The following is a 26,750-nucleotide window of genomic DNA, read 5'->3' on the forward strand; positions in this document are numbered from 1 at the left end:
AGAGACGAAACACGTGTCGCAATATACACGCAATGTACACTCAATAACGGTCGGAATTTGATCACCAATAAAGAAGGTTGTAACGCTTCCAGTAGCGGTGGTCAGGTTTCCGAACTGTATATTTGTGCTCTCACACATGCTAGCGTAGGTAGCAGAATTAAACAAAATAATATAAATCCATTAAGGGAATTGACTTCCGCAAAATAACACCTAATTTGATAATGTATCTTATAGTATTTATGTAGTAATAATGTAAAATAAAGCACGCAAAGTTTATTTGTTATTTTATTTTAAAAATATACTATATAAGCAATAGGTACCTCTATCTTATACTAGTGAAGTATTGGAAAGATCTACGTAGCTTTACAAATATATTGTACATGAGTTTTGTGTACTACAACTACACTACTTTGTGGGGAATGTCTAATAATTTCAATATCATCAAAAATTATTTCATATATTTGGTTGTAATTTATTAGTTTGGAAATAGAGTAAATACTTACTATAATATTTCAAATTTATACTATGAGATTTACGTCATTCCACTTGGAAAATGTACAAAAATACTTTAATACCACAGAATAGAACCATTACTGTATCTTGTATTGCATCTAATAACTTAGTTTTACTTGAGTATCTTTATACAGGTACCATATCAGGTATAGTTTCAGCGTTGATAGGTATAACAACATCAGCATTGCTGTCCTCCACACGAACTTGTGGTATCTCTTCTACATTTCTTGCTGTCTCATCAGGTATATTATCTTCATTACGTCTAACACCTCCTTCTCTTTCTATTATTCTACCGTTCTCAAAAACGAGTTCAGTATTTGTATCACTTTGATCACAACCAATATTTACGGTATCAGAATTTAATCCTGCAGTTACACTATTGTTTTGTCCAGTATTTTGATCACTGCTGGGCCCAGCTTCCATATTATTTTCAAATATGTTCTCTCTCCGTCTGTTGTAAAAATGAACGGTAGGTATACCGTCTTTAGGGTTTGAGAAGCCAACATGGCACGCAGAGTAGGGTGGAGGCGGTTCCTCGTGGTAAATCTTATTGGCTCCAATTCCGGAAACGGTGGAGACTGTGGCACATTCGGAGTAAGGCGGAGGTAGGTCATTATTTAAGACATCTTGGTTATTTTCTGAGTGCAATCCATCAGATGGAATATTTATATCGCTCGGTGGTTGATCTGTAAGTTAAAGTTATTGCTATAATATCTAATATTAATAAGTAACTGTTCGTTTTAATGTACATAATTGAAATTTTTAGAGATTTACTGAGAAGTAGAAACTATGATATATAGAATATATAGTTATGCAATTGTTATTTACTGTCGTGTCTGTCGTGAATTATAAAATAAAGAATCCGTAGATGTTATAAATTCTGTAAACTATTTAAACTTTGAGTGATATTGTGTATCAGATAGTGTAGACTTTACAAGCTGTAAACACGCAAGTTGATGAATTTGCATTTATTCTATAACCATTAACACTTCAAGAATAGGAATATTTTTAAGTATAACAATATACGGAAGAGAAAATCTTTCCGGATAGAGCAATTCCCATATAGCATATTGCTGTAGTTACTGTTAAACTTTAATAAAAAATAAATTTCTAACATTGACAAATACTACGCTTAGATACTGCTTAATGAAAGTGTAGGTGATAATTTAACTGTATACTCACTACTAGTAGCTAAAACGTTAGCGGCAGGCCATTCTGCTGAACGTCGGCGGCTTCTTACTGTAAAAGAAAAAAATATGTAATACAAGAAAGTGAAGACCAAGATATAGTATACAGCAATAAGATAAATAAAAAGGTTAGAATCCTCTCGAAGTGTCAACCCTTAAATAGAATGATGGAAAATGGTAGTAAAAAGTAGAAGCACCACCAACAAGAGCACAAAAAAATGAATGATATCTTCCACACATTAATAGTCTACAGAGTCGAAACAAAAAAAAAAGATTATTTTGAACGTCACGGATATAATGTCGACGCCCGAGAAACTTCATCAGCCGGCCATTGCACTTGCAATATTGGCCCTAATTTTCAGGACTTCCACTGTCGCAATATTGGTCCAAATTTTAGAGATTTCCACAATTGCAATATTGGCCCTAATTTTAGAAATTTCCACTGTCGCAATATTGGCTCTAATTTTCAAGATTTCCACTGTCGCAAAATTGGTCCTAATTTTCAAGACTTTCACTGTCGTAATATTGGCCTTAATTTTCAAGGATTCCAACGTCACAATATTGGCCCTAATTTTCAAGACTTCCACTGTCGCAATATTGGTCTTAATTTCCGAGAGTTGGTACAAGTAGGTTAAGTGGGGATGCTCACGGAACTTCCTGTGGAGGCACTTCTCGACGGCGCGCACGAGCAGCACGAGCACGGCCAGCAGCACCGCGCCCGCCAGCCAGCCGCGCGCCAGCCCCTCCCCGCGCCGCCCCGCCTCCGCGCCCGACACGTCCCGCGGCGCAGTCTCCAGCCGGATGTGCTGCAACCACACACTCTCACGTGTAAACGCAGTTAATGACATAAGTGGAATTAGCTGCCTTTTTCAGCATTGGCTTTCACGCTTTTTTTTCGGTCTACTCTAATGCTGATGGCCGCAGCTGGTCTTTACGGCTGCACCGGACGATAGGGGACGAGTGCAGATGATACTCCAAACCTACGGAAGGACTTATGGAGCGGCTGAAGGCCAACTCCCGCCTGACGAACACGACTAGTCTGAGGGTACGCTAGAGATTCGAACCTCGGCTCAGGCCGTCTTAATTTCGATTCCCGTTTGAATTGGACGGGGGATCGAGCGGAGGTGGACTTTGAATGTGCAGGAGACAAAGAGGACGAGAAAGACCGCTCACATTCATACATGAAATGCCAACCGATCGCAAATTATCATTGTAAAATGGCACACATCTGACTACGGAACAAAGAAAGTTTTTAATAGATGACTTTAGTCTACACATTCTTTCACGCTTGATCATACACGCATGCGATTTAGCGCGGGAAAGCTAGCGCGCGCAATCGTGAGGGATTACATTTTACTATTTTCTTTGTTCATTTAATGTTAGACATAGACACCTATATAAAAATACATTGTAAATAAATTGGCTTTAAAAAAAAAGTAATTCAATTGAGTTTCTTGCCAGTTCTTCTCAATTGGATCTATATACCGAACTGGACGGTAGGGAAAAAATAAAATTATAATGTAAAAATTTGACGTTCATAAGCGGCTAAAATGTCCTACATGAATAAATGATTTTTTAATTTTGAATTTTGTTTGTTCATTCGCGAGTATGATTCATATCATTTCAGTGCCTATTAATAAAAATATTGCAACACTATACTTATTATACATACCAACCAACCAAAGACAGGTTTAAGATTTATAAATCTTAAACCTGTCTTTGGTAAATATGATGATGATGATTTATAATCTTATTGCACAGATTTATAAATCTTAAACCTGTCTTTGGTAAATATAATCTGTGCAATATTTTTTTAATAGGCACTGAAATGATACAGTCCTTGCTTCATTGTTAGATATTCGCCATTTTGCAATGATAATTAATTATTCTACAAAGGCGTTAAAGCACGCACGATTGAAGAACACGGGAATGCACTCACTGGCAGCGCACGTGGTCTTTCTCTTTCTATTGATGTACATTCAAAAGCTCATTCTTTCCTACTTGAAAGCCATGTGAAACGTACGTGTAAAGACTTTATTGCCTATTGGTATGTATTTATAATCTACAACCTACCAGCGAAATACTGCAAACTCAGCAGCTGAAGTAAGTGGCACTAAGTTTGGGTACCTCTTTACAGTCTACCTCTCTTAAATGATTTAATAGAATATAGTTATATTTCTAGTGGTGATATGTATGGCATACCTGTAAATCGGACAAACTCCAAGGTCCTGTGTCGAGAGGGTACCGATCCTGGCGCCAGGAGCCGTCTGATGTGGGGAAGGGGACTCCTAACTCTGAGTTGAAGTTCTCCGCTCTGAGAATATTATAATATCATTATATTACAATATAATTTGATATTGAACTAATATTTGTTATATAACTAGTCCTTTCAGCCTCCATAAATGTATTTGAGATCTTAGAGATCAGATTTGCACTCTTTGTAACGATACTCGTCCGAAAAGGCTTGACAGATTGAGACCAAATTTTCATCGAAGGTCGAACTTCGGCCTCCATCGTTTACCACCCAAAAAAATTGCGATCGGTCAAAGTTAAGTTTTTAAGAATAAACCAGACTGATACAATCGTATTGGTAAATACAAATGTTTGTGCCGTGTGAGGAATCAAACCTGCGACTGTCCGAAGTAAGGCAATGTTTTTATGGATGATAATGGAATGATGCACCCGGTTGTTATAACGGTATACGCTGGTAGGGCACCAGTGGAGGATAATAATATGAGCATGAGGTCAGTGAACGCATCGTGACAAATTCACCAGGAATTTATCGCGATGGTTTCCAGAACCGCGTGGAGACCAACCTGATATGGTACATTGCTAGTAATGGGATCATGAGTCCACATTACTAACAATTCTCTTCCTCCCCGAGGCCATCTGTTAATGATGAACGTTTAAAAGACTATAAAGACCTGATGAGTTGTCGCAGTTGCTTGGGCGTGTAGAGAGCTATCTCCTGGCGAGGCAGGTGGGACCAGTCGAGGAACGCCTGCAGCTGAAGATCCCTCAGGTCGTGCAGCGTGAGCCGCATTCGTCTCCTGTGGTATCTGTGTGATAGACAAATATTTATTTCATCATCAATTCAGTCTGTGTCCACTACCATATAGCAATTTTAAGTAGATATGACATGGTCTAGTGTCTTGAGTAGTCATGCTCACTAAAATGTGCAGACATGTGGCGGCAAGGTGGGCCGAGTCATTGGGCTCCCTAAAATATGGTCGAGCGCAGTGATGGCTTGCTCATACGTCATACTCGTGAACGAGTGCTGCTTGTAGAGACTGGTCTGCTGTTATCACTACTACTGATTTAATCTTATTGTGTATTTAATATCTGACTCTAATAAATTAGTGTTAGTAGCTGGTTTGTATTCGCACGTTTCGAATTGAAAATATAAAGTTACAATGATTATTTAAAAGAGCAACGCGCAAGTTTCTTTCTCGTTCTTGTGATGAGACTGCTTTTCGAATGAGCGGTAGATTAAAACAATGATAACTAACTGTTCAAAAGTACTTAAATTAAGTTTATTTGAGTAAATGATTTTCTATTCTATTCTATTCTATCATTATCGTCATTATTTCTGGCTGTTTATGTGTTATTCTCATGTATAAGTTATATTATTGTATAGTTTCATCAAAACCCGTGCGTGAAAGAGTAAGAAGTATCCATCCGTCTATCAATTATCTTGCAGCGAAACTGAGTTCAGCAGCTTTTGCCGTGCGTAAGGTTAGACAGTATACTGATACTGATACTGCTAGATTGGTATATTTTAGTTATTTTCATAGTTTACTCTCTTATGGAATATTATTATGGGGAAAAGCGGCAGATATTAAAAATATATTCATATTACAAAAACGTGCCATTCGAGCGATCTACTGTATGAAGAGTCGTGACTCATTAAGAGAGAAATTCAAAGAGGCAAATATTCTCACCGTTGCTTCTCAATTTATATATTCAAATATCCTATATGTTCATAAAAATCTTGACTTATGTATTTCAAAAAAACAGCAATATTCATAATATTAATACTAGATATAAAGACAAACTTGCTGTCCCCAAGTATCGTTTAGAAAAAGTCAATAGGTCTTTTATGGGAATAGGTATAAAAATTTACAATAAGATACCAAAGGATATATTGGAATTACCCTTAAATAAATTCAAAATATCTGTTAAATCATATTTACTGAGCAAGACCTATTACTCACTAAACGATTACTTGAATGACGAGCGTGCATGGCAATAGTTTTCATGTTCGGGATTTTCATTTAATGTTAGACATAGACACCTAATAAATACCTATGCATTGTAAATAAACAGGCTTTTGAAAAAAAAGTTATTCAATTGAGTTTCTTGCCAGTTCTTCTGAATTGTATCTATATACCGAACTGGACGGTAGGGAAAATTAATTATAATGTAAAAACTTTACGTTCATAACCGGCTGAAATGTCCTACATGAATAAATGATTTTTGAATTTATACTAACAAACTTTCGCGTTATTAATATTAGGAAGATCAATCAGTCAGATTGATGGATCACTTACCACCATCGTAGTATAAAAAAAACATGTAATTTGCTGTGAATACCTGTCGGGTTGTTCCCGCCTGCCGTCGTCCCAGCCGGGCCATGTCAGCCAGGTTGGTTTCGTCGTTGGCTGCATTCTGGAACACCATACAATTCCGAGTTTAGTACATTATATATTATTAAATATTTTATTTATTACTATCTGTACCATTGATTTCGTTCGCGTGGAATTCAACTTTATTTTTTCTAAAATAAAAGTAGCCTAAGTTACTCCTTATTACACCAGCTACCTGCTAAGAAAAAGTCCCGACAAAATCGGTCCAGCAATTTCAGAGATTAGCCGTCACAAACAGACAGACAGACACAAATTGTAAAAAATGTTATTTTGGTGTATGTACCGTATGTATATTCATATGCATGTAGTAAAAAATGCTTAATTCTAATTCTATGTATATGTATCAGTTATCTAGTACCCATAACACAAGCTTTAGCTAGCTTAACTTGGGTCTAGATGGCGCTGTGTGAATTGTCCTGAAATTATTACTATTATTATTATATTAAGGACTACGATTGTTTTTATGGTCTGGGTGTATTCTATATATAATATGTATATATATAATCATGAGATTCCTGAGAATATTATTATAATGGTAAATATCACAGTACAGAATCATCATTCATTAGATACAATATGTCAAGAGGCAGTGACATAGGTAATTAATAAGATAGTAGGTGTTATGTTATTATCTACAGGGTATTGCTCTATCATATTCTACTTTGACCTGCGCAACTTCGTCTGCGTTTCACTTCCCCACCATTTGCAATATTTTTCATTGCAGCTCCGCTCCTATTGGTCGTAGCGTAATGTTATATAGCTTAAAGCCTTCCTCGACAAATGAACTATGCAACACAACAAATATTTTTCAATTCGAATCAGTAGTTTCCTGAGATTAACGCGTTCAAACAAACAAACTCTTCAGCTATCCAACGCGAAAAGAATTTTTGAATTCGAACCAGCCGTTTTAGAAATTAGCAATAAAAAAGAAGGAACATTTTTAAAAATATTTTTCAGATGTATGTACCGTATGTACGTTTATGTACACTTAGTGCATAGCTGTTAATTTGAAATTACAAACTGACACTCCAATTTTTAAAAGCTATAAAACTTATCCTACATATCACAGTATTGAATTACAAATATTTCTTAAAATTATTTTAGTTTAAATTACCCATTACATCAAATATGATTTTAAGAGCGTGTAACACTGAACGAATGAAAATCTAAACTTAATTTTGGTAAACGCGATCTGTATAATGCTGGTGAATTACATTTAAAGTAAAACGAGATCAACGTCGTTCTTTTTCGAGTTTACGCTGAACTCCGTTTCCTTGAACGTGTTTATACTACGTATGGTGGAATCCAGCCTAAGAATTGGTATAGAAAAGCTGCAAATATATTCTAATTAATTTTAATCGGTAATTTATTCATAAACAATGTATGATGACTGTTGTTTGTGATTAATGTTGCAGTTAGTTTAGGTACATTATTAGTAAATTGGTTTCCCTGCGGTTTCCGGTCTGCATATACGTATGTATATAAACAAGGTTATACTATAGGTAAAAGAACGTAATAATAACTTAGGGAAGTTACGCAAACAAGAACATCGCTATTTTGCTGCAGACACATTGAAAATTTGCATAGTGTAAAACAAAGTCGCAACCGCTGTCTGTTCCCTTATATACATATACTAGCTACTCGCCCGGGCTTCGCACGAGTATATATATAAACCTTCCTTTTGAATCACTCTATCTATTAAATATAACCGAATCAAAATCCGTTGCGTAGTTTTAAAAATTTAAGCATACATTTGAATTTAGATGACTTTGTTTTATACTATGTAACAATTAAACTCGCTGTGCCCTCGGTTTTGACGGGACTCACTCTCAGACAGCCAATGTTGTAAGCAATACCTTAAGCCACTTTTATTTTAGAAAAAATATTTTTTTAATATAAAAAAAATTCCACGCGATCAAAGTGGAGGATGACAGCTATTTTTAAATGTACTTAGTTGGAATGACAATGACGGTCCACCTGATGGTAAGTGGTAACCGTCGCCTGTAAATATACTTGAACACCACCATGTGGAGGAAGATAAGATGAGCATGATGTCAGGTCAGTTAGCCATTCGTAACAAATTCACTAAGAATCTATCACGATGGTTTCCAGGGGAAACTCGTGGTGCTTAACATATAGTAGTATATTACTACAATGAGGTTATAAATACACATTACTAACAATCCCTCCTCTTTATTGTAGGTCTTTTTCATATGAATGATAATTTATTTATTTATTTATATAACAATGCACAAAATACCAAGGTAAAAGTACATATGGCGGACTTAACGTCTTACGGCATTTTCTACCAGTCAACCACAGGTTGTGCAGAGAAACTGTAGGCGGTGCAAATGTAATCAATAAGAAAAATAATACCTATGTCATAAATAATATATATTTACTAAACGTAAGTACATGTAAACATACATATACAAATACATACAATATATATAAAGCTATAGATAAATATGAATAAAATACATACCTAAATATACCATATACATATCATATAACATACTTAATAGTCTGACAATGAAATAGCAACAGCAGATAGAACATAACAAAAAAAAACAAATTCAGCAAGTATAACATAGAAAAGATGTACAAATAACAATGAGTCACGCAAAAAGATAAAATGGAACTATTCTACATAATAGAAAAGTTACATGCTGGAATAGTATTCCCGCAATTTACGCTTTAAGGAAAACTTACTCATGGCGGTCTTGATATCAAGGGGTAAGTCGATCCAAATTTGATAGCCTGAACGGCGAAAGAATAGTGGACGAAACCGGACAAATGAGCCGGGATATGAAGTAAACATTTTCTGGTCGTGCGAATAGAGCGAATGGTGTTGTTGTGATAATGGAATACTGCACCTGCACTAGTGGAGGAAGATAAGATGAGCATGAGGTCGTGCCAGTTAGCACATCGTGGTAAATTCATCAGGAACTTATCACGATATTTCAGGAGGAATCACTATTGTAGGTATTTGGATGATTATGATATGGTGCACCCGCCTGCGCTGTACGGTACGGTATACGCTGGCAGGGCACCAGTGGAGGAAGATAAGATAAGTATGAAGTCAGGCCAATTAGCCCTTCGAGGTAAATTACCAGAAATTTAACATGATGGTTTCTAGGGGAAATCGCGTGGTGATCATACCTGACATAGTACATTGCTAGCAATGAGCTTATATACAGTGGCGTAGCTACCTAAGTACTAGTTGGAGCAGTACACGGGGTCCTCAAGCTCAGGGGACCCACGAACCCTTACTAGAAAATCTCGATCGAACTGAACTTTTGTAAATTTCTCCCATTTTCAAAATAAATGAAATGAATGACTTTAATCATTTCAACTCAGTTGAGAGAAATTCGATAGCTATACCTTCTGAATTCCTCTAAATTCTTTCTGTTGGTTGGCAGTGTTGTCTATTTGACGGATGGCGATATGTGCGTTTTAATAAACTTGTACTGCTCAGCAATGGAGCCCTATTTTTTATTTGCTACAGGGCTCTTTGTTACCTAACTACTCCACGGGTTATATATCGACACTAACTTTTGCCCGTGGCTTCGCTCGCGTTAATTTATCCCCTTAGGGGTGGAATTTATCAAAATCCTTACTTAGGGGATGCCTACGTCATAGTAGCTTTATGCATGCAAAGTCTCAGTTAGTTAAGTTTCATACAAACTTTCATCTCCTATTTTATCCCTTTGGGAGTAGAATTAATCAAAATCCTTTCTTAGCGGATGCCTACGTCATAACATCTACCTGCATGCCGAATTTCAACCTGATCCGTCCAGTGGTTTGGTTTGTGCGTTGATAGATCACTATGTCAGTCACCTTTGAGTTATATAATATAGATTACTACAACTTCCTCGTCTACTGTAGGTATTATATTATATACACCGAATGAGGTAGTTAAAGAGTCAATAATTTACTCGTTAACAGATTACATACTCGTCCGTAATTTGGGACAGTGACATGTCTATACGATAACAGAAACAGATATCAATACATCTACCAATTGAGAATCAAATATATAAAGCAAAGTGATTCGAATAGAAATAGAAATAATCTCTATTCAAATAAACTTAATTTAAGTAATCTATACATTTAAATAAAATTGAAGTATCTAATAATAATAATGCCGGGGGTATGTTGCCATCTCCTCTCCTTAAGAGGGGAGATGAGAATTTTTGGAAAATAAAAAAAAAAAAATAATAACCCGCGTGTTTGAATATATTACCCCCGTAAAAAGGGAGATATAATATATATAATAATAATAATAATCTTAGGACAATTCACACAGCGCCATCTAGACCCAAGTTAAGCTAGCTAAAGCTTGTGTTATGGGTACTAGATAACTGATACAAATACATAGATATTTTTTTTGTAAATACATACATATTATATATAGAAAACACCCAGACCGATACAAACAATCATACTCATGAATACAAATGTTTGTGCCGTGCGAGGAATCGAACCCGCGACCATCGGTCGTAAAGCGGTGTACGAGACCGCTGGACCACCGAGGTCGTCATACGTGGTATCTGTTTTGTAATATTGAAATAACCGTTTTTTACTACATGCATATGAATATAAATACGGTACGTACACCGAAATAACATTTCATACGATTTTTGTCTGTCTGTCTGTCGGTTTGTACCGGCTAATCTCTGACCAATGGCTGGACCGATTTTGATGGGACTTTTTTGGTAGGTAACTGATGTAATCAGGAGTCACTTAGATTACTTTTATTTTAGAAAAATAAAGTTAAATTCCACGCGGACGAAGTTTTTTGATTCTACCGCTCATTCGGAATGCAGACTCATTACAAGAAGAATGACCAAGAAACTTGTGTGTTGTTCTTTTAAATAAATGTTGTTTTAATTAGATTACCATTTTCACAGGTCTGGGATATCACTTATGTACTATGAATGGAAGGTTCTCCTATCCATATATATCGCGTGTTCTGGTGTGGTGTCATGAGCTTTACCAAATGAAAATACATTTATATTTTATCACGATTGTAATGCGGCGATACGGGACTACATCGTATATCTGACTGGGGAGGGACGTGTAGTAGGTGCGCTGTGCCACGCGATGTAATTCAATCTCTGTATTAACAATATGTATGTGTGTGTGCATAGCACACCTACAATACTCCCCCCTCAAAATTTTACAAACTAAATTTTCAAAAAAAATAAAATAAATCTGTGAAATAAACACATTACAAATCTTATTTCAAATCGGTACAACTTATTCTTACTAACAAACATTTAAACAATATTCATTGTATGCTGACACCGGAATTCGACACTGGATTCTTATTACACATAGTCTTCGATAAGGATTTTTTACGAATGTTGACCGGATACATTATGAACTCTAATTACACAACAGCATTCTGTACTCTGTTTGATTTTAAATCCGCGGCTGCTATTTCTTTTTGTATGTAGGATTTGAAGTGACCACGACAGCGGTTCAACAGTATATATAGAATTATGACTCCCAAAATTCCAATTACTATGCAGCAGATAAAAAGCGTTCTATTGTTGTCCTCGTGTATGATTTGATTCTGCGATTGTAACATCTCTACCTGGCTGTCAAATTCCTTAGTTTCTTTACTATGGTACTTTCCCATTTTACATATAATATAAATATGCGTAATCAATTTGCGTACTCGAAAATATAACTAAGTATTGTGAATTATTAAATATTCTGTTCAACTTTTATATAATTAATATTTGCTAAATCTGCTGTTTGAATAACATGTACAATCAAATATAATGAATTAGAATTTAAGTGTAAATTTGTTCGTAAAAATATAGTAATAGAAAATTATTGCTAATGACATATAAAAAATATAATTGAGTAACATCGTATGAGAATAATAGTTTTGCTCTAGAATTATAACAATACATTTGCTTGTTTAGCGAAAATACAATTTTATCGAGCATACAATGTTGTAAGAAAGGTATGAGTTTATTAGTTATACTTAGCGATAGCGATTTGTCACATTAACATTGTTATATAGTATTAAGAATAGGTAAAAGAAAATAATAAAAACATGCTTATTCCACTAAAAATAAAAAATTACAATATAACATAAAAATAGTAAGTATAGTATTGTCATTGATCATCGAACCGTACTGGTTTTTTAACTAGTCTACCACTCCGTGTCCTTTTCGCGGAGTCGGTATTTGGTTGTGACACGTTGTGACTAATATTGCAAGGAGCGGTAGTATTTTTCGATACTATGTCTTGCGTAATATTATCTGAAATTGTATCGGTTTCATTTAATATATACGCTGGTTTAAGACGATCTATAGAAATCGAAACATTATTTCTGTTAGGCATATCTAATATAAACACTTTATTATTCCTTTGAATGACACGGTAAGGACCTTCGTATGGTGGTTGCAAAGGTTTGCGAACTGCGTCATTCCTAACAAAAACATAATTACATTTTTGTAAGTCATCGTGTACAAATATTGTACGAGAATCGCGTAAGACACGCGTTTTCGGCTTACAACTATTAATAATATTCCTTAACTTATCTAAATACGTACCTTCATTTTTATCGTGTATGCGTAGGTCTGTCCCGTAAAAATCTCCAGGCAACCTAAGTGATGATCCATACACAAGATTTGCTGGTGTTACAGAACTATCGCTTTTGCATACGTTACGTAAACCTAACATTACTGTGGATAACTCGTCAACCCAGCTATGCCCTTTAGAACTAAGGCGTGCTGTAAGAGAAGTTTTTAGCGACCTATGCCATCTCTCTACCATCCCATTGCTCTGTGGATGATAAGGAGTAGTACGTTGTCTTTTGATACCTAACAATTTCATAAGCTCTGTAAATAATGTACTTTCGAACTGACGACCCTGGTCACTGGTAAGCTTAATTGGACAACCGAAACGAGCGATCCAGTGGTCATAAACGTTTTTAGCGACCGTTTCAGCGGTCATATCTTTAATTGGTATGGCTTCCGGCCATTTAGTAAATCGATCTATCATTGTTAAACAATATCTATAACCTTCGTCGGTTATCGGCAAAGGACCTATAAGGTCTACATGAATATGTTCAAATCGATTACAGGTATCAAAATTACCTAATCCTGCTATAGTATGACGACCTATCTTCGATTTTTGACAATGTATGCAGGTCTTAGCCCACAAGTTAATGTCGCGATTCATACTAGGCCAGAAATATCTCTTAGTCACCATTTTTCGTGACGTACGAATACCTGGGTGGCTAATGTCATGAATAGAATCGAAAGCTAATCTCCTAAATTTTTCTGGTAAATAAGGTCTACATTCGTTGTTAATAACATTACAATAAATAGGTAAGTCACAGTTAGGTATGTAAACAGTTTTGTAATTTATACTCGTGTTGGTATCGTGTAACAACTGCAATAACATGTCGTCGGTTTTCTGCGAATTCGCTAGATCGACATAGTTGATAATTGTTGGACAGTTTATTGTTTCTATACGTGACAATGAATCGGCGACTATATTATCGTTTCCTGTTATATGCCTAATATCATTAGTAAACTCACTAATGAAAATTAGTTGTCTTGTTCTTCTAGGTGTTTCGTTATTATTCCCTAATTTATCAATAGCAAAAGTTAACGGTTTATGGTCTGTATATATAATTAATTTACGACCTTCATGCATATTCCTAAAATGTTTTACGGCCATATAAATAGCAAGTAACTCGCGGTCGTAAGTGCTATACTTTTGTTGCGATGGCATTAATTTTTTTGAAAAGTATCCTAAAGGTTTCCAATTATTATTCACTCTCTGTTGTAATACAGCGCCTACGCATGTATAGAGGCGTCCGTCATAAGCGATAACGGGACGTCTGGTAGTGGATGCGATAACAAGGCAGCGGTTTTCAAACTTTGCTTACACGTATCGAATGCTTGTTCTGCTTTATTAGTCCAGTTAATTTTTGTCTTATCTTTACGTTTAGCTGTGCTTAAATAATTATTTAATTCGGACTGATATTCTACCGCGTGTGGTAAATGACTTCTATAAAAATTGACCATACCTAAAAATCTCCTAAGTTGATCTACTGTTTCCGGTTTAGGAAATTCGGTGATGGCATTGACCTTATCTTCAAGAGGTCTGATACCTTCACTCGAAACCTTGTACCCTAAAAATTCTACTACTTGTTTACCAAACTCGCATTTCGAAAGATTAATAGTAATTCCGTACTCGTTAAAACGTTGAAAAACTGATTTTAAATGCTTGCGATGTTGTGTTTCGTTTTCGCTTGCGATGATGACGTCATCAATATAGCAAAATAAAAAATCTAAATCTTTGAGAACCACTGTATTCATATATCTTTGAAATGTCTGCGCGGCATTTCTTAGACCAAAACTCATGCGTGGGAACTCGAAAAGTCCAAAAGGTGTTATGATGGCGGTTTTTTCGATATCTTCCTGAGCTACAGGTATATTGTGGTAGGCTCTAGAAATATCCAAATGACTGTACCACTTCTTACCTGCCAGCAGATATGTGAAGTCCTGCAGCCGGGGCAACGGGTAACGGTCCGGCTTTGTAATAGCGTTAAGGCCTCTGTAGTCACCACAGGGTCTCAAGCTGCCGTTTTTCTTTGCCACGACGTGTAGTGGACTTGCCCACTCGCTCTTTGATGGCCTGCAGATTCCCTCTTAAATTCATCTCTTACCTTCGCGTATCTATCCGGCGGCAAAGGTCTGGCATATACTGGAGTTCCAGAGGTCTCTATGTGGTGAAATACAATACTGTTAGGGTTAATTTCATTAAAATTTGCGGGTTTAGTTATGTTAGGATAATTACGTAATATGTCGCTATATACATGATTCTCGTCAATAGTTTTAACCGATGGCTCACGACAATTAGTTATACTACCAATAATATTTAAATTTGTTACACTATCTATCAATCTTTTGGTACTTAAATCTACCACTAACTTATGATAAGAAAGAAAATCAGCACCTAAAATGGGCTGCTTAACGTCGGCAATTACAAATGTCCATCTATATGGTCTTCTTAGATTTAGATTTAATATTAGAGTATGCATACCATATGTCTTTATTACTGAACCGTTAGCTGCATATAACTTATATTTCTCACCATTATTTGAGCACTTCGAATATTGTTTACTTATTGGTAACACTGATATATTAGCTCCTGTGTCCACTAAAAATTTTAGTCCACTGTGTCTGTCAGTTACACAAATATACTGAAATTTGCCGTACAGTCGCCCGCCGCAGCCTGCACGGTATTTAGTTTTCCTGATTAGTTTTATCCTTCCAGTTACATGGTTTTATACACTTCGTTGCATCTTCTTTGTAACGAAAATGATAAAAACATAGCCAAGGACTGTTTTTGTCGCGTCGCTGAGATCTTGCCCGTGAGTGTGACCTTGAACGATCGCGGCTCCTGGATAAATGGAAACTTGGCCTTGACGCCAGCCTATTGACCTGTAGTGTCAGTTTCGCTATTTGTTCTACTAGCATATTGAGTGGTCTGGGCAGTATGTGATATTTCAGCTACTTGCCCTATGTTTTCCATGACCTTGTCTGCTATGACTGCTAGCTTCTCCATATGAATCACAGTTAAAACTGCACGCACGTGAGCTGGCAGATGTCCTGTCCACAATATTCTTAATGTCTCTGAAGGAAATCTAACAGGTTTTTCATCCGACGGTATAATTGCGACGGTTTTTTGTCTTCATTGAGTAATTTCTGAATTTGTCTGTTTTCAGACTCTTCATAAATGTTTATTAGTCTTTGCTTAAGTATTTCGTATTTTTTTGTGTCGGGAGGATTTAACAATATGTCACGTACCTGTCCGATTACTTCTCTGTTTAATTTCGACGTGACGAGCTGGTATTTAGACTCATCTCCGAGCTTCTGGTTGGCGAGTGCGGCTTCCAGCTGTACAAACCATAGCCTGGGTTGTTCTTGCCAGAATTCGGTATTCTTGAAGATGTAATCTGCGCTAGCTCGGAAGTTTGTTCTTGCACTGCTTGTATAGCTGATTGTGACGTTTGTGGATTCATTATGCTAGTATGAAGTAATATATAGTAGTATATAATATATCGTAAAGTTCACACCACTAAATTCGCGGGTCACCACTTTCACAGGTCTGGGATATCACTTATGTACTATGAATGGAAGGTTCTCCTATCCATATATATCGCGTGTTCTGGTGTGGTGTCATGAGCTTTACCAAATGAAAATACATTTATATTTTATCACGATTGTAATGCGGCGATACGGGACTACATCGTATATCTGACTTGTGCGCTGTGCCACGCGATGTAATTCAATCTCTGTATTAACAATATGTATGTGTGTGTGCATAGCACACCTACACCATTAACAAGGAATAGGTATGCGACAATCAACATAGAAACCGCTACGCACTTAATCTCTGTTCAATAAGATAACATTGTCAGCGCTATGAATTTTAAATTAGATATTTTCTACAAAAACATTATTATCATTTATAAATTCTTCAATTTTATAATAAGCTTTTTCTTCATATTTTATACTAGCTACTCGCCCCGGCTTCGCGCGGGTGTTCATGTATTATACATATAAACCTTCCTCTTGAATCACTTTATCTATTAAAAAAAACCGCTTCAAAATCTGTTGCATAGTTTTAAAGATTTAAGCGTACATAGGGACGGACAGACAACGACAGTGACTTTATTTTATACTATGTAATGATGAAGACATTCGAATATTTTTCTTGCAAATTTAGTACAAACTGACAAGAGTACAGAGAGATATTATTATAAATATTATACAAAACCAAGTAAGGGGGAGGAAAAATGATGCACAGTGATGAAAGTAAAAACCTTTTGTACTAATCAACTGACAGATGTTTGTATGCTTTTGGCTATTGTAAAATATGGAATGAGTCATCTACGAAATTCCTACACTCTAAGTCCCCCAGGGGTCTATGACAAACTGCAAGGGGTCTACGACTGCGGCCATCTTGATTTTACTTTATGTTCTTAACACTAAACTTTACTGCAGTTAGAAATTTACATAAAATCAATAGCAGCTAACAATGGGGGGTCTACCCAATACCGAAAAATAAGGCAAGTCTACGACTCAAAAAAGTTTGGGAACCTCTGCTCTAAACAGAATCTGGCAGGGGGTCTACGACTCAAAAAAGTTTGAGAACTTCTGCTGTAAACAGAATCCATGTTAATCTTTATATATAAAAATTACGTGTCACGTTGTTTGTCCGCCCGTCCCGTCCGGACTCTACTACTGAACCGATTGCAAATTGGATTTGCACATTGTGTGCAATTTGATCCAACTTGAAAGATAGGATAGCTTACATCTCAATTTATAGTCGCAATATTATTTAATTCAAGAACCTTAGCCACAGCAACACGTGGTGTCAGCTAGTTTATTGTATGTACTACTGTATTTATAACAGATGGTTGGCAACTCTGTTATAAACACACTTGTACATACAATAATTATATAAAACATATAAATAAAATTGGAGTGTCTGTTTGTAATATTGAAATAACTGTTTTTTACTACATGCCTATAAGTATAAATACGGTACATACACCAAAATAACATTTTTACTAATTTTGTCTGTCTGTCTGTCAGTTTGTTCGGGCTAATATCTGAAATGGCTGGACCGATTTTGACGGGACGTTTATTGGAAGGTAGCTGATGTAAGAAGGAGTAACTTAGGCTACATTTATTTTAGAAAAAATATTTTATTTTAGAAAAGTAAAGTTAAATTCCACGCGGACGGTGTCGGGGGTACAGCTAGTAAATTATATATATATAGATTGTCAGGTCATTTCACAATGTAGTAGTGCGTAACAAAGTTTCCGGAAAAACCCAATTTGCGACGTTATTATTATGTGTGTTTAGGTTGATATTTATTTAAATTGACAGCCACTTAATTCCTCGCACATTAGATTCTAAACATTCATCAACTGCTGTGTAAATAATAAAAAAAAAACAGTAGGAATTCAAGTGTTTATTGCATAAATACTGCATTATTTACCTATACAATGCGTAACAACACATAATCGTATCAAGTCTGACCTACATACCTGTTCGCTGTAATTCTCTACAATCCCAAATTATGTATCCATTGTATCACGGTTATATCATCACACTATCACGGTATCACGTTATCACAGTCACTATCCCGTTGGTAAAGACGTGTGCGTTGTAGCAATGGCGAGTTATGGCTGGCCTCAGCCAGTTGCCGTATGTAGGGCGTGCCGGGCCGCGCATGCGCGGTGGAGGGGTGCTGGCTCACTCGATCGTCTAAAAGATTAATGTGTTTGATTTCTGTTTAGGGGAAGAAGGTTATTTGAAACATTCTATATAGTACTCATTATATTGATAGGTACAATAAAAGTACAGCGAGCGATCTACTGTGTGAAGACTCATTAAGAGAGAAATTCAAAACATCTGTTAAATCATATTTACTGAACGAAGCCTATTACTCACTGAACGATTACTTGAATGACGAGCGTGCATGGCAATAGTTGTTACCCTGTTGACCTATATAAATAACCTGGCTTTATATAAAAAAAGTAATTCAATTGAGTTTCTTGCCAGTTCTTCTCAATTGGATCTATATACCGATCTAGACGGCAGGAAAAAAATAAAAGTATAATGTAAAAAAATTGACGTTCATAAGCAGCTAAAATGTCCCACATGAATAAATGATTTTCAAATTTGAATTGAATTTGAATTTGAAAAAACTTTGTACCACCCGCAGCACCAGGGGAATTGCAAGTACGTTGTCGGCCTTTTAAAAAGGTATAAGCTCTTTTCTTGAAGGTTTCAATATCGTATCGGTTCGGAAATACCATTGCTGGAAGGTGATTCCATAATGTGGTTGTGCGTTGTAAAAAGTTTCTAGAAAACCGTAATGTGGAGGACCGCCATTCGTCCAGATGATCAGGATAGTATTTTAGTTTCTGGCGGGTGGTACGGTGGTGTGGTCCGAACCTCCGTGATAATGCGGTAGAAAATGCACAGAGATGCATCCTCCAAATGGACGTCGATTACCAATGATTTGATTTCTGAATGCGGTCAAATGGAAAGTTTGTTCAAAAATTGATGGATCTGCACCTTGTATAAAGTTTCGATTTCAGACACAAGTTTGTGAATCGAAGGACCTTGAGATTTGCTTCACATGGAATGTCTTGAAACTGAGGAGATCGATTTCAGAAACAAGTTTGTTCAAAAAATTGATGGAGTGAAGTTTCGATTTCAGATACAAGTTTGTTCGAAACTTGATGAAGTAAAGTTTCGATTTCCGACACAAGTTTGTTCGAAACTTGATGGAGTGAAGTTCGATTTCAGACACAAGTCTGTTCGAAACTTGATGGAGTGAAGTTCGATTTCAGACATAAGTCTGTTCGAAACTTGATGGAGTGAAGTTCGATTTCAGACACAAGTCTGTTCGAAACCTGATGGAGTGAAGTTCGATTTCAGACACAAGTTTGTTCGAAACTCGATGGAGTGAAGTTCGATTTCAGACACAAGTTTGTTCGAAACTTGATGGAGTGAAGTTTCGATTTCAGACACAAGTTTGTTCGAAACTTGATGGAGCGAAGTTCGATTTCAGACACAAGCTTGCGATATACCCACTACGTCACCCGCTAGCGACAGTAATCTTATCCTTGATTTAATGATGCAGTAAACATTGTTTATTGTATGAAAAGGCGAGAAATCCATTAACAGACTCCCGTTTCAATGGTATGTTTGCATGAAAACTTTCCATAGTCATCTGGAGCCTATAAACACAGATTTATACACAACTGGCTTTGATAAAAAGAAATTCACAAAGAAAAGAGTTCCTTGCCAGTTGTTATCAATTGTTTATGCACGGGATTTTCATTTAATTATATATATAATATATATATATTTATACATAGACACCTATATAAATAACATTGTAAAAACTGGCTTGTAAAAAAAATATTCAATTTATTCAAGTTTCTTGCCAGTTCTTCTCAATTGGATCTTTATACTGAGCTGGACGGTAGGGTAAAAATAATAAAACAAAAAAATTTACGTACATAAGCGACTAAAATGCTCTACATGAGTTAATGATGTTTGATTGATTTGATAAAAAGTCGTTCTTGATGGTCTTTATGATGTAGCTGTTTAACACACCGCTTTATATCCGATGGTCGCGGGTACCATTCCTCACACGGTACAAAATTTGCATTCATTATGATTGTTTGTATCGGTCTGGGTGTTTTTATGCATATTATATATATACAAAAAAACTGTATGTAAATATATTTATATCAATTACCTAGTATTCTATAGTACAGGATTTTTCCTATTTATCGAGCAGGATTTTACCTTATATTATAAGGATAAGTATAACACTATTGTATAACATAACAAGCTCTGCTTAGCTTGGGGCTAGATAGCGATGGGAATCGAACCCGCGACAATCGTAAAGTCATGTACCAAACCGCTAAACCACCGCGGCAGTCGAATAAGATAAACTTAACGTCTATACTATATAATATTATCTTATCAGTGTTCATTATACAATTTATATCACATAACTAGCTATACCCGCGACTTCGTCCGCGTGGAATTTAACGTTATTTTTCTAAAATAAAAGTAGCCTACGTTACTCCTTATTACAGCAGCTTTGCTTTTCGTAGGGATGCTCTTAAAAGGGAATTGTAATAAAAAAAATTGGACTGAATCGACTTGATGTTGGTATGTACCACGGTATACTGTCTGATCCTGTAGCATCGCCAGTAAAAAATTTTCTATTTATATTATAGTAGAACACAAGGGCTCATTGGGTTCCCTAAAATATGGTCAAGCGCAGTGATGGCTGGCTCATCCGTCATACTCGTGATCGAGTGTTGTTTGTAGGGACTGGTCTGCTCTTATCACTACGACTGATTTAATCTTATTGTGTTTTTGTATTTGATCCTAATAAATTAGTGCTGGTTGGTAGTTCGTATTCACACGTTTCGACTTGTGAAATGTGAAGTTACATTATTTAAAAGAGGAACACAAAAGTTTCTTGCTCGTTCTTCTTGTGATGAGACAGCTTTCCGAATGAGCAGTAGATTGAAAAAAAAATTGTTATGACTATTCAAAATTGCTTAAATTAAGTTTATTTGAATAAATGATTTTCTATTCTATTCTATAATATTAGTATCAAGATACGATGGGACTGGCATTATAATATTATGATAAAATTTACTAAATAAATGTAATAATAATAATAATCTCAGGACAATTCACACAGCGCCACCTAGTCCCAAGTTAATCAAGTCAAGCTATCCAAACCTTTGTTACGGGTACTAGATAATATAGTAAGTAAATACATACATAATATACATAGAAAACACCCAGACCGATACAAACAATCATACTCATGAATACAAATGTTTGTGCCGTGCGAGGAACGAACCCGCGACCATCGAACGTAAAGTGGTGTGCTGGACCGCTAGACCTCCGAGGTCGTCAAAATGTAAGAATTAAATAAAAACTTGTAGGGCAAGAACAGTTGTTGGTGCCAGCTGTTATTGACAAAGTGCGAATCGGGCCACAGGATCGATCGGGGCGCGACACTCAGGCGCCACTCGTTGCGAGATGAGAACACAACGAGAGGATCTCAGGATTCAATCCTCCGCTACGGTAAAGCAGGTTGACGCATTCTAATCTTAGAACTAACTAGCTGTACTCGCGACTTCGTCCGCATAGAATTTAACTTTATTTTTCTAAAATAAAAGTAGACTAAGTTACTCCTTATTACTTCAGCTGCCTGCCAATAAAAGTCCCGACAAAGTTGGTCCAGCCATTTCAGGGATTGGCCGAAACGATCAGATAGACAGACAAAAATTGTAAAAATGTTATTTTGGTGTATGTACCGTATTTATATTCACATGCATGTAGTTAAAAATGGTTATTTCGATATTACAAAGAGACACTCCAATTTTATTTATATTTATATAAGATAATAGATATTTTGGACGTGAAACAACGAAACAACGAAAACCATTTTAAAGTGTATTGTGTATATTAAGTTATTGTATAAATATATTATAGTTTACTTTTAAATAAATAGATAAATTGTTGTGTTCATCCAATTTACGACTTATTTACATAGTGATAAAAAATGTAATATACTTTTGATAACCATATTAATTACTTAATTTGGTGTACTTTGAATGTAACAATATAAAGTTACAGATAATATAAATTATTATGAACAGCATCTTACCAATATTATAAACGCGGAAGTTTGTTAATATGGATATATGGATGGATGGATGTTTGTAGCTCTTTCACGCAAAAACTACTGAACGGATTTTGATAAAACTTCATAATGATATAGCTTAAATGTTAGAATAACACATAGGCTATTATTTATAAAGATATTATGTAAATTGAGCGAAATCATTACATAGTACAAAACAAAGTCGCTGTCGCTGTCTGTCAGTCCCTATGTATGCTTAAATCTTTAAAACTGCGCAACGGATTTTGAATCGGTTTTTTTAATAGATAGAGTGATTCAAGAGGAAGGTTTATATATATAATATATGTATATCCGTGCGATGCCGGGGCGAGTAGCTAGTATAATGATAAATAAGTGTGATGCAGACAAAGGAACATGTAAGCTAATTATAAATGATAAATTATTACCTCTATGCCAGAAGACTCTACTTCTAATAACATTATTAAAGAAGAGAATATAAAACATTAAATTTTTTGTTTCAAATTCAAAATATCTTTATTCATGTAGGTCTATTCAAGACACTTATGAAATGTCAGAGATGAGAAGAACTGACAAGAAACTCAGTTTGTAAAGTATAAAGAAAAAAATTGGATATTATAAATAATACATTTTACACATAGTAAACTAAAACTACACTATCCCTACGTAACATGGTAAACTTTAGGTTAAAAAAATACTTATTAATACCTGCATTCCTCTGGTACAGGGTAGGCGAACCAATGGCACACAATGGCATGTGTTCGCATACTTTGGGCACGTGGTCGATCATAAAACTGTTTGAAGAAGCTGGCTCATGCTATTTTAACAATATTGATATCAATTGTGGAACTCTTTACCTCACGAAATACATGCCAGTTCTAGTATTGAAATATTCAAATGCCGATTAAAAACTTATTATCTTTCACAATGCTGACGTATTTTTATATTTATATATTTAGGTATATATTATAATTACATTTTAACTTATGTCTTATATCTTATTTATATAGTTATGTATGTCTATTGATACTTATAGTTAATATCATTAGAACAATATTTTAATATCTCCTCTTTTCGTATACGTATGTACGACTATTCTATTTAATACACGATCCTATAACATTTTCTAGGTTTGCTGGAAGAAATCTCTTTTTAGAGATAATCTCGCCATTGTACATTACATTTATTCTGTATAATTTCATTTTTTATGTGTGTGTGTACAATAAAGAATGAAGAATGTTTTCACCTACCTATGCCTGCGAGTCATTATTTTCAGAGATGAATAACATTAAAGAAACGGTTAGAAACCATTCGACAGATGAATCCAGTTCAGCATGCATTTTGCTAAAAGTAACATAGTACAAGCCTGACATAGATTATTCATCTAACCTGCAGCAACAGAAGTCACACTAATTTTACAGTAATTTAATTTATGCGTGTAATGAAAACAATCCAAAATGTACCTCTTTTGTTTACTTTATTTCATAGAGAGTTTTGATAGTATTTATTGTTATTGTTTTCCAAATAATCAGAAAGTCAAAATTATTTCATGGCACGTCAATGACCCCATTAAACATCTTTCTCAATTTTATAGAGCTGTATAAAATTATAATGAATTTTCAGAATAACGAGAAATAATGTAAAGATTTTTTGTACTAATCGAGTACAGTAAGCCGAATAGAGTGGAACGTAGTGGCCACTTTGATTTCAAATATCCCCTCGTTGGTTAGGAACTCCTATCTCAAATTTATACAGCTATTTACTCATGCATTCGTGACGACTTCGGTGGTCTAGCGGTTTAGCACACCGCTTAACATCCGATGGTCGCGGGTTCAATTCCTCGCACGGTACAAACATTTGTATTCATGAGTATGATTGTTTGTATCGGTCTGGGCGTTTTCTATGTATGTATTAAAAAAAAAATATCTATGTATTGTATCAGTTATCTAGTACCCATAACACAAGTTTAAACTAGCTTAACTTGGGACTAGATGGCGCTGTGCGAATTGTCCTAGGATTATTATTATTCGTCTACCGCCTAGCCCAAAGCGCCTTCAAAGATTTTATTGATTCCCGTCCGAATAGTTTTTTTAGTAAAAGTATCTATAAACTACCTATGAGATGGCAAAAGGCCATGAATAGCAATGGTGCACACTTACATAGATTAAACAAATATATTGTATTTTGAAAAAATCGACTTTAGGTTACTCCCTTACAAAACGTCAATTTCATATGTACGGATACTATATACGGCAAAATTCCAATTGAAAGTATTGCATTGCTTGTTAAAGGAGACGTAACGTCTCTGAATAGAAGAATAAATACTGAAGCATACTACAACATAATTATTGTGCGGATTCACTTCCCTTAGAACCGAAATATTTGCTCCCAGTGTGTCCCGTACTAGGATTTTACTCTCGATCTGCGAAAGTTTTGGCACAGCATCCAGTCAGATACCGTTTGTGTGCTCACCATCACATCATCACGGTGTACACTACTCTGATACAACTAATACACAAACTGTGGTACTTATATTAGATTAGAAATAAACAGAAAGTGATTATGTAGAAATTATCTAAGTTTGTAATATGTTTGGAGTACTGCATCTTTATAAAAAACAACAATAAAGTAAGTAATATTTATTAATAATCTATACATATAAATAAAATTTTAATATCTGTTTGTAATATTGAAATAACCGTTTTTTACTACATGCATATGACTACAAATACATACACCAAAATAACATTTTTTACAATTTTTCTGTCTGTCTGTCGGTTTGTTCCGACTAATCTCTGAAATGGCTGGACTGTTTTTGACGGGATTTTCTTTGGCAGGTAGCTAATGTAATAAGGAGTAATTTAAGTCACTTTTATTTTAGAAAAATTCTTAAGTTTTTTGTTAAATTCCACGCGGACGGAGTCGCGGGCACACCTAGTTTCAAATAATTGTCTTTATATAATTAATTAATTAGACCTAATAATCAATATATAGAATTTATTATTCTTGATTTTTTTATTTCTACTGTATTTATAAGTATTTTATTATTTACCATACTACCTACTTTTATCTTTTACTTTTTTCTTTCTAATATTATAAAGAGTAAGAAGCTTTGATTTTTGTTTATCTTTTCATAGAATAAAACAAATTTGCTTCCGCTATCTGTTTATTTATAACTTTTAAACTACGCAACTCATTTTAATGCAGTTTTCAGCAATAGATAGAATGATTCAAGAGGAAGGTTTATATGTATACTACATGCGTGTGATAACAAGTACAAGCCGAAAAATTCTAAGATTTGTAATGCATCTCTGTGTCTCTGTTTTTTATACTACTACGGTGGCAAGGCAAGGTGACCCGTCTGATGGTAAATGGTAACCGTAGCCTATGGACGCCTGAAGCACCAGGGGTGTCACATGCGCGTTGCGGACCCTTAAGAAACCTTAATATACCCTTCTTGAAAAACCCCATGCTGTAGTCTCTCGAGAAAACCTCGGCAGGTAGTTCATTCCATAACCTAAGTGTACGTGGGAGGAAGTACCTCTGAAACCGTGCGTCCGTTCCGTAGCGTATCAGTTGCGCAGTTAAGATTTGATCATACATAGGGACAGACAGCGACAGCGACTTTATTTTATACTATGTAATGATAATGATTTTTTTTATACCACTACGGTGGCAAATAAGGTGACCGCTCTGGTGGTAAATGGTTACCGTAGCCTATGGACGCCTGAAGCACCAGGGGTATCACATGCGCGTTGCGGACGATTAAGAATTTTTTTCTTCTTCAATAAATTGTTACATAGCTGATTATAACGATATGTTAATAAATTTATATCATCGTCATCAGCCCACTGCAGTCCACTGCTGGACATAGGCCTCTCCCAAGGCACACAACTGGGCCCGATCTTCAGCCCTTCTCTTCCAGTTATTACCCGCAACCCAACGTATGTCGTCGCTCTACCTAGCTGCGGGGCGTCCTACACTACATTTGCCAATTCGCGGTCTCCACTGTAGAACACGCCTATATATAAATATATATAATTACGATTTAATTTACAATTTGGTGTTTTACACACGCACACAATTTACTTCTGCAAACGTCTGCGTTTCTTAGTTCCACTGAGGAGCTGGCGTC

At 35.6% G+C, this 26,750-nt stretch overlaps 1 protein-coding gene across 1 annotated transcript; it reads right to left on the reverse strand.

Annotated features, from left to right (window-relative positions):
• Positions 1 to 296: 296 nt before the first annotated feature.
• On the reverse strand, positions 297 to 18,657 carry LOC131849937 (uncharacterized). The gene is made up of 7 exons (XM_059200068.1): positions 18,447 to 18,657; positions 6,294 to 6,368; positions 4,625 to 4,759; positions 3,903 to 4,014; positions 2,350 to 2,506; positions 1,696 to 1,752; positions 297 to 1,199 (listed from the first exon to the last, which is right to left on the reverse strand). The coding sequence occupies exons 2-7, from the start codon at positions 6,365 to 6,367 to the stop codon at positions 640 to 642; spliced, it is 1,095 nt and encodes a 364-aa protein (XP_059056051.1). The 5' UTR covers position 6,368; positions 18,447 to 18,657; the 3' UTR covers positions 297 to 639.
• Between the last annotated feature and the right edge of the window lie 8,093 nt (positions 18,658 to 26,750).

Source organism: Achroia grisella, unplaced genomic scaffold (assembly GCF_030625045.1).
Source record: "Achroia grisella isolate CSIRO2021 unplaced genomic scaffold, CSIRO_AGI_Agris_v1 utg669, whole genome shotgun sequence".
NCBI classification, from domain to species: Eukaryota; Metazoa; Arthropoda; class Insecta; order Lepidoptera; family Pyralidae; genus Achroia; species Achroia grisella.